The sequence below is a fragment of the Lichenostomus cassidix genome, chromosome 5, assembly GCF_008360975.1.
Source record: "Lichenostomus cassidix isolate B80296 chromosome 5, HeHo_3.0, whole genome shotgun sequence".
NCBI classification, from domain to species: Eukaryota; Metazoa; Chordata; class Aves; order Passeriformes; family Meliphagidae; genus Lichenostomus; species Lichenostomus cassidix.
In genome coordinates, this window is record NC_139486.1 from 26,937,109 (window position 1) to 26,946,961 (window position 9,853).

At 35.7% G+C, this 9,853-nt stretch overlaps 1 protein-coding gene across 6 annotated transcripts in view; it reads left to right on the top strand.

The window, feature by feature from the left end:
• Positions 1 to 8,559, top strand: part of STRN3 (striatin 3) — a 60,167-nt gene extending 51,608 nt beyond the window's left edge. For 5 of the 6 annotated variants that reach the window (XM_085061954.1, XM_085061956.1, XM_085061958.1 and 2 more), the window contains 5 exons: positions 641 to 808; positions 1,053 to 1,193; positions 3,131 to 3,238; positions 5,516 to 5,602; positions 5,716 to 8,559. In XM_085061954.1, the coding sequence (XP_084918080.1) occupies positions 641 to 808; positions 1,053 to 1,193; positions 3,131 to 3,238; positions 5,516 to 5,602; positions 5,716 to 5,885 (674 nt within the window). In that variant the 3' untranslated portion in view covers positions 5,886 to 8,559. The remainder of the gene's footprint in view (positions 1 to 640; positions 809 to 1,052; positions 1,194 to 3,130; positions 3,239 to 5,515; positions 5,603 to 5,715) is intronic. The other variant, XM_085061955.1, reaches the window with a different exon arrangement.
• The last annotated feature ends 1,294 nt before the right edge of the window (positions 8,560 to 9,853 follow it).

Genomic DNA, 9,853 nt, shown 5'->3' on the forward strand with positions numbered 1-9,853 from the left:
TTTTACTTTTGCTTCTCTACTCAAATCCTGATAGAGAATAGATTTTTAAACCCTCTATAAAAGGCAGCTATAAAGTATCAGGGAGATGAAAATAAGATTCCAAGTTCCACGGGAAAAAAATTAATCCTATTTTTATGATTAGTGTGCTTGAGAGTTTTAGACCATATCTATGTGTCAGCAGAGTATGCTGAGTGAAAACAGCACTTAGCGTCAGTGTTTAAGTGAAAAGCTGATTTTCTTTGCCTTGTACAAAGGAAGGGCTGTGATCAAGCATCTTTAAGACGTAGAATTTGAAAGGAAGAAATAAGAGAGGAGGTGGTAATAACAGTGTATAATTCTGGAAAAAGGGACGTAGTTATTTGAGTTGCTTGTGGTGGTTTTTTTGTTGGCTGCTTTGGTCTGGTAGGGTTTTTTTTGTTTGAGTTTTTGTTTGTTTTCCTGTTTGGTTGGTTGGTTTTTTTTGGGAATGGTGGCAGTGGTTGTGCAAAATGACTTGTGTAATATTCTAGCTGTTGCTTGAACAGGAAGGGCAGGGAGGTATATATGATTGTTTTATGTAGAATTTAATTTATGTTGAGGTACAAGAAACACTTAATGTTTCTTCACTAAAAATGTTTCATTTCTGAATTCTTTTTTCCAGAGCCAAACGTTCTAGCTGGCACATTAATTGCTCACACAGATGCAGTCTGGGGTCTTGCTTACAGTGGTGTAAAGAATCACTTACTCTCTTGTTCAGCAGATGGCACTATTAGGTTATGGAACCCACCGGAAAAAATACCTTGTATTTGCACTTACAATGGAGAGAAAGGTAACTTTTTGCAGTGGTTTTGAAAATCTGTTATGAGGCAATTCATGATGCATCCAGGTTCATTATTAGCCAAACTAGGTAACAGAGCTAAAGGAAGAACTTCTAGTAAAATAATCGTGGTGCTGTAGCATTACTTTAAAGAAAGGAACAAATTGCTTCTCTAAGTATGAGCTTAAATGTTTGAACTGTCAGAAATTTTAAAAGTGTTTCATTCTTCCTGAAGATATTTTTTGCTCTTTCCTAGAGCATGGAATACCTACATCAGTCGACTTTATAGGTTGTGACCCTGCTCATATGGTGGCATCTTTTAACACTGGCAGCACAGTCATCTATGATTTAGAAACATCCCAGTCAGTGGTAATGTTTTCATCACAAGTAGAATCTGGTAAGTAGATCTCTTCTGTAATAAATACCCATATTGGATGAGGTACCTGTGGTACTATATGGTACTTCATTGTATGGTGTAGTAAATGAAAAAGTTTTACTCCTCTTCTGCGTCATTTAGTTTGAAAGATGGTTAGAGTCTTAAAGATGCATGGAACAAAGACTACGGAAATGTTTTAGCCCCTCTATTCTGCTCTTATGAGACCCTGCCTGGAGTGCTGCATCTATGTCTGCTGGGGCCCCCAGCATGAGAAGGACATAGACCTGTTGCACTGAGTCCAGAGCAAGATCGTGAAGGTGATCCCAGGGCTGGAGCACTGCTTCTGTGAAGAGAGGTTGGGAGGGTTGGAGTTGTTCAGTCTGGAGAAGGTTCTTGGGAGACATTGTGATCTTCCAGTACCTAAAGGAGCCTACAAGAAACTTGGAGGGAAACTTGTTACAAGGGCATGTGGTGGCAAGACAAGGGGGAATGGTTTCAAACTGAAAGAGAGTATGTTTAGGTTAGATATTGGGAAGAGATTCTTTACTGTAAGGGTGGTGAGGCACTGGCACAGGTTGCTCAGAGAAATTGTGGATGCTCCATCCCTGGGAAGTGTTCCAGGCCAGGTTGAATGTGGCTTTAAACAAGCTGGTTTAGTGGATGGCACCCCTGCCTGTGGTGGGGGAGATTGGAACTAGATGATATTTAAGGTCCCTTCCACTCTAGCCATTTTATGATTCTATCAGCAGGATTTGAAAGTATTTAAAGGTAGTGAAAGCACCAGTTACTGTTCTCTCAGATTTCTCAGGATTCAGTTGTCTGATTTCTATATTAAACCAGTTTTCATTATATAGCCTTGACATGGAGGATGTTAAGACAAGTAGGTGAATAATAGGTGAATTAAACAGCAAATTTAGTTCAGTATAGAATTCTGCACAGGTTGGGAGTAAACATACTTTCTTGTGGAACTTTTTAGAAATCCTGCTGCTGCAAATAAAGTGTTACAGAGATGTAGCTCATCAAGAAGTAATTGCATGTATCTGATGAAACTCTAGATAGAGAGGACTTCTTTTTTTTTTTGAACCTACAAAAGTGTTTCATGAGGAAAACCTCCAGTTTCTGGTCAATCCTTTCTATAAAATGGGATCTAAAAGAATAGTGGAAGGGAATTTGCTTCTCCCCTCGAAGTAGTCTAGTTTACTTTAATTATTAAATTTACAGAGTTCAACACAGGTTACAAAACTGTGTAAAAGCTATCTTACAGATGTCTCATACAAAGCCTGACATTGAAGTGAGAAGGAACATCACAGTTTGGAGAAATACCTTTTCTAGTTTGAAGAGAAACTTTTAAATAGAATCAAGAAAAATTAAGCACAGAAATTAAGATATCAAGATAAAGTTTTTTAAAGGAGTATCTTGTAGACTTCTGAAGAAATTTTGAACCATTCATTGTTTGAGTTGAAATTGAAGTCACAAATATATCTGACAGGATCTAAGAGGTTAGGTTGACTTTAGTTACTTGGATTCTGTGGTCTCGTAGAAGGTGTCCCTTCCAACCCAAACCACTCTATGATTCTGTCTTCCCCCCCCCCAGCTAAATATTTTTTATCATGGAGGTGTAAGAGCTGTCTGCTAAACACATATTACACATGTTACAGTTTGTTTCTACTTGGCTAGTGCTGCCCTGCTATACTTGCTGAGTTTTATTTCTCAAGAATCTTTCATGTGTGTAAACTACTTGTAAGATTTAACCTTACAGTACATTGGCTAGAATCGACCTCATTTTGCCCCATCCTGTAAAGCAAGAAGCTTTATTTCTTAGGAGATCTGTTGATCCTAAAATACTGCTTACATAATATTAACTAATATGGTAGTCTAAAGTGTAATGCTAAAATACTGTCATTTTAACTTCAACACTTTCTTTAAGGCAGGTGAATAATCTTCTATTTTTTTTTCAGGTGTACAATCAAATACTCACATTAACCAGGTAGTAAGTCATCCCACACTTCCTGTAACTATTACAGCACATGAAGATAGACACATCAAATTTTTTGACAACAAAACGGGTAAGGATAAAGAGAACCTAATTTGTACATACAAATATGATGAAAGAAATCAGGATGATATAGGAAGAATCCATTTGTAGAAAAGTAGCTAGTGATGTCGTCTTACATAAAACAGAACTTTTGGTATTTCTAGGATTAAACTTTTTCAGTACCTTCTCTGTGAAATAGTGATGTCTGTTGCAATTTTGACTTCAGATGTCAGGAAACACTCTCAAAACAGGCAGAGAGAGTTGTGAGGGTCAAGAAAGTGGTCTTTAATTTAGGGCTTTCCTAATTTATAGAGTATGTCTGCTTTCTTCCTTCTTTCATCATTTCCAGGCTTTTAACTCTAAGCATGTGTCAGCTGTGTTTTTCACCTCTCAGTAGTAAAAAAGATTGCCTAGTACCAGTTAGAGCAATTCATTGTGGTAATGAATTCCTGTGTTATACTTCAGTTGTTAAGTTTATAAAACACAAAAGGATGTGGAAGAAAGAGGGTAAAGGAGACTATAGGGGAAAACTGCACTCTCTGTCATGACAAAAATGTTGGAATAATTGTAAGAACAAAATTAAACTTCCCATTTGGTAAATTACTTCTAACTTCCTACATGTTATCCTATCAAAGTTCGAAGAAAAAAAGTCAAGATAAGCTCACCTAAAGTAAGCACGTGCAAAACCCCCATTAGAAGTGTGTTTGGTTTGGGCCAAGTAGGAGATGGTGTTCCTGAGGTTTTTGTTTTCTAAAGGAAAAGGCTGGAAATTTTTTCAACTTTGAATGTATGTATTTGAATTGTGGTCATTACATGCATTGCATTGATGTTGCTGATGATATATTGCTTTGAAGAAACAAAGATGTAGAATAAGGAAAAATATCTGCATTAACAAATAATTGGATCAAAGACAGGAAACAGAGTGTACAAGTAAATGATCTTTTTGTGGAATAAAATATTAGCAGGTCTGGAGGGATCAGCAATAGTTCAACATAATGAGTCATCTGAACAGAGAATGGTATATTGGCAGTTAACTGACATTCATTAATTCAGGTTATTAAATGTGAACGCTGACAAGGAAGAACTGGAGATCTTAATTGACATAAAAGCAGGCAAATTAAATTCCATGTAGATAGATGTGAAATGATACATGTAAGGAAAAATAAACATTGTAATATAAAATAATAATCACTGGGCTGGCTGTTCTTATTCTAAGTAAAACCTTGGTGTTATAATGAGAGGTTGGATAAAAATACCAGTTTGTTGCTTAGCAGTCAGAATAGCAAAATGCATGTTAGGAGGAGGGAAAGGAATAAACAGCAAAAGGGAACATTTTTAATACCTTTGCATGAATACTTTGAGGGGATCTGTCCCTTATCTTAGAAGTGATATAGCGAAATTATTATGTTTCAAAGAATGGTTTAAAAAGATGATCAAAGGTCTTCAATAGCTTTTAGCTTCCTCAGGAAGAATCTTAGAAACTAAATAGACTGAGATTCTTCAGGAATTCAAAGAACTGGACAAAGTTTATATACTTTCTTCATGTTGGTCATGGTCTTACAGGCATTTATCTACTCTCATTTTCAACACATGAAAACACAATAAGGTTCAGTTGCTAATCCCCAACAGGTGACAGGCTCAAAATGGAAAAGAGGTAGTGGTTCTTCTGTGCAGTTAAACATTCCAGAATTCCTTCTAAAAAGCATCATGAGGTGCTAAAAGATGTTATTAAGAGTCCTGGAATGGAGGTCAATGAAAAGAAATCCATTAAGAGCAGTGGAATGCAGAGTTAACCCTTCTGGTTTGTGACATAACCGAACAGTTAATTTTTAGAAGCTGCACGGTATTTTGGGCAAGAATCACCTATAGTTGCCTAATTTTTCTCTCCTGTCATTGAAAGAGTTAGGTGGACCATTGGTATGGCTCAGTAAGTCTCATTTTACAAAGCTTCATCCATACTCTCTCCTACTGGGGCAATTATTAGGATGTTTAAGGGACTAAAAATTGAGGTTCTCACCCAGTCATTTTAGGCTTGGTCTTCATTGCCGTTGCTGCCAGTAAAGATGCCAAGTGGATTAAAAAATTGCTTACAATGGGAATACCATTTTGAGTTGTGTGTCATTTACCCTTATGTTTATACAAGAGTCTACAGTTGAAATTCTGTTATTTCTAATGCAATAGGACCATTCAAATATTACTCGAATGTAAATAACTATGTTACCTTATAGTGCATTTAATGGGAATGTTTTGGGGTTTTTTTAAAATTAACAATACTTCACAGGAAATTCACTGTTTATTTTGCTTTTAGGTAAAATGATCCATTCTATGGTTGCTCACTTGGATGCTGTCACAAGTCTAGCTGTAGATCCTAACGGAATCTATTTAATGTCTGGAAGTAAGCGGTTTTTTCATATTCTGTATGCTCTATATAAATTTTGCATTTATGATGCACTGAATGTCTGACAAATATAACCTTGTCTTCTGTCTTGTTCCTTCTTTCCTAAACAGGCCATGATTGTTCCATTAGGTTGTGGAATTTGGACAGCAAGACATGTGTGCAAGAAATAACAGCTCATAGGAAAAAGCTGGATGAATCAATTTATGATGTAGCATTTCATCCATCAAAAGCATATATTGCCAGTGCAGGAGCTGATGCCCTTGCCAAAGTATTTGTGTGACATAGCAGAACAAACCTGCATCATAACAGCAGGTCTGTTTGGACAAAAAAGAGGGAATGCGTCACTGCCATCAATTATAAGGTTACCAATAAGACACTACATCTGATCTGCCTGGGTGAAGGCTCTTAAGTGGGGCAGGTATAAGTTGGTGAAAAGTCACCACATCCTGAACAATGTCAGGCTCATTCATTTAACTGTAATTACTGTATTTGGGGGGGGTTGGGGACAAATACAAAAAAGAAAACCAGTATTTGTAGCCTTGACTGGATATGAACTGAGCGTATGTCTGTTCTTTAGGTGTCTTTAAGCAAACGTGGAGTCTGATCTTACAAAAGACTTTTATTTTGGACTCTGTGTGCTGCCTTAGGGTTAGGAATGTGGTGCTCTTGTGGGGGGAAGTGAGCTCCAAGAGTAGCTTTCTTTTCATCTCTTAGTAATCTTCTGTTTATCAGTTGAATACCACAGATTCCCCTTTTAAACTTTTATTTTGCTTTAAAGAAAAGGAAATTTAACTTAAAATATTTTAGCATTAGTTGCACAAAATGTTTGGATAAAATTCTAGTTTTTATAAGTCTTTTTATATATTTAGCCTGTCACAACAGTGCTCAAGATTGTATTGATAATGTTTTTCTGCATTATAGAACCCTAAAACACAGAGATCTCACTGACCCGCTGCTGTGTAACCACAATCTTCCCTTCTTTTGCCTAATACAGCTCAGCTAAGTCCTTGCTTAAGGATGCTAATTCATCATCATCGCATAACTGTCTTCATAAATAAAGGACTTTAAAATGTGTTCAAATGAAACACAGAGGGGTTAACACCCCTGAATGAACTCTTAAAAAAAATTAATCTTGGCATCCTATCACTATGTGATATTTTGTACATCTTACTGTATTTACGAGTTTATTTATCAAGGATTACCCATCTTGCTAATGGCCTATTGTTATTTATTTCACTTTTTGTTGGTCTTTATATCCTTTTATGTAGTGTGTTAAAGGGCCCTGTATATCTGTAATGGCACTCTTTGAACAGTCTAAAATAGATGAGAAAATGGGACATTTGATAATTCTAAAGTTGCAAACCAAGAAATTATTTTTCCTCTGGTTAAGTACCTGGAGTGAAGTTGATTCCAACAAAACAATCTTGTTTCAGAACCTTTGGAGTGAAAATTATTTTTATTTGCATTTCAAATAGAATACAAAAGTAGTTAATTCAAGATTCATAAATCTGCTGTGTTTTGACTAGTTATTCCCTGCTTTTATTTTATTTTTCAGATGTGCTTCAGTTTATGGTGTAACTAAAAATTTTGTTTGTGTAATGCATGATTAATACAGAAAAGTATTTTTTCTAGTCTTCCACAAAACTTTTCTGATCAGTTTGCGAGTTTTGATGAGTTTTGTAAGGTTTCTGTTTTACAAACTATGAATCAGCAAATTTTTAAGATTGTACCACATAGCAAAAGTACAGCTGTTGAAAAATAATGTATATAAAATGCATATAATAAATATTAAATGGTGTACCTGTATGTTACTGTTGGCTACATTATTTTGTGTTGCACAGTTTGAAAGAGTCATTCTACAAATTACTAAATTAGGTCTCAATTTTAGCAAAATGACCATTTGTTCATTATGCTGATAAGCTGCTTTGCTTTTGCAAGATTGTAATAGTTGTCTGGATGTCGACCAACTGTTCAGTTTCAAGCAGCAGTACCCACATATAAGAACATGTTTCCACAGTGTTTTAAAATATTTGTACAAGAACAAAATGAAAATTGCTAGTGTAGTCTTACAGCTCTTATAAGATAATAATTGCAGTATTTTTCATTATCTTTGCATATGAAGTGATTCTGAAGCGATTTAGGAGCCAGAAAGGTACTCTGTTTTATTTCAAACTGCCACTGAATAATTGTGTTGAATTTAAAAAAAAATTCTAAATGCTTAAAATTTTCCCATATATCTTACCTTTGTCTATTTCTTTCCAATTCCTCCCATAAAGATGATGCACAAAGAACTAAACTGAAGGTCAACATTTAACTATTCTGTGATGAGTCACTTTGCTCAAAGTGTATCAGCAGAAACAGAATACCACAATATAAATATTTTCATGTAAAGTAGTATGTTTAGGTATAAATTAACTAAAGTTAGAACATGTTCCTATAAGTGGTTTAACTGCAATGTTCCATGTAAATTTCCAGTTTTCCAGTAAAAATGTATTTCATGCCATCTCATGTCAAGCAAATTAGAATTTGAAAAAAAAAAAAAAAAGGAAAGAGGTGCTCATGGTAGGCAGAATACTGCAGTTATATTTTGGAATTAATTTTGTTTTAGTAATAATGTTGCATTGCTTGAAATGTTACAGTAAATTATAATTGTATAGGAATTGGAGAATTTTGTCCTTTATCATGAAGATTGAGGTGAGGCCTTTCAGTAATTGCTTGTAGGACACTAAGACTTTACTTTTGAAAATAACATTCAGCTTCTTTGCACTTTTTGTTCTTTCCAGTCTAAAGCATTCAACTAATCAACAGACAAGAGAGTATTTGAATTTTATTGGAAGTAATTTCATAATCGCCTTTTCTGAAGCCAAACATTGTTTCTGGCAGCTTTTCCAGACTGCTGCATTTTAATGCTTAAATGAAATGTGATTGTTTAATAAACATTACCATGCATAACATTTACTTTTTTTTTTAATTGTATTAAAATTGAAATGATAAAACCAAAAATAGTTGCTTATTTTCCTTAATTGAAATATTAATGGTTATCTTAGTTCACCAATGCATAGTGGATCCAATGCTTTAGTGAGGCATCATTTATTGAATATTGCCAATTATTTCTAATACAGTCTTAGTTTATTTGTTGTGGGGTATAACATGCTAAAATCTTTATTTGTTGGTTTTGAGTTTTTTAGAACAGAGAGCTATAGGACTGGTGATGGGGAAAATGATAGTGTTGAAAGAAATGTTACCTGGTGTTTGCTAAATGTTTATTTAGCAAGACCACCTCAACTTATGAAAATATTTACTTACTTCTCTTTTGTGAGACCCAAAGGACTGGTGCTCAGAACCGGAATAGAAAGATAATCTAAATGTGCTTAATAATGCATTTAGCATTTAGGGTGTAATTGATGTTAACAAACTTAGTCTCCATCTTGCTTTTTATTGTAGGAACTGTTTTAAGCAGATCAGTGGTGACTGTAGTCTACTATAGCATAAATGGTAGTATGCAGTCCACATAAATAGCATATACTGTGGGAAAGAGTGTAACAAGCCCTGGTTAAGAACCTTCCCTAATTTAGAAATACTAAGGATGAATTTATCTGCCAGGAGAACAGTGGTAGATTTTCCAAGTGGAAAAACTCTGTGGGTTTGAGGTTACACTATTAGAGGGCATCCATTTCACATGTTGTATGCTAATTTATTTTGAAATTGATAGCACACTCTGTCCAGGCATGCTGTTATGTGCTTTAGTTTACTTTAAAGCTGATAGCACTCTGCTCTAGCACTTCCCATTTCACATCAGTGGAAAGCCCCTTGGTCAGAATGCTGACTGCTTGCATTTTTGCTCTGTTTTGTTTCATAGATTCATAAAAAGCCTGAGGTGGATGGAAGGGACATTAAAAATCATTTAGTTCCAAGCCTGTACCCCCACCATGGGCAGCTTCCACTGAACAGGTTGTTTAATGCCCCATCTAGCCTGGCCTTAAACACTTCCAGGGATGGGGCATCTGCATCTTCTCTGGGCAACCTGTGTGCTGGTCACTTGCCACCCTCACAGTAAAGAATATTTTCCTAGTATCTAATTGAACCTGTTCTCTTCCAGTTTGAAGCTATTTCCCCTTGTCCTGTCACTAGCTTTCTTGTAGGCTCCCTTCAGCTACTGGAAGGCTGTAATTACGTCACTGCAAAGCCTTCTCTTCTCCAGGTTGGCCAACCCCAGTACTCTGAGCCTTTCCTCACAGAAACAGAAGA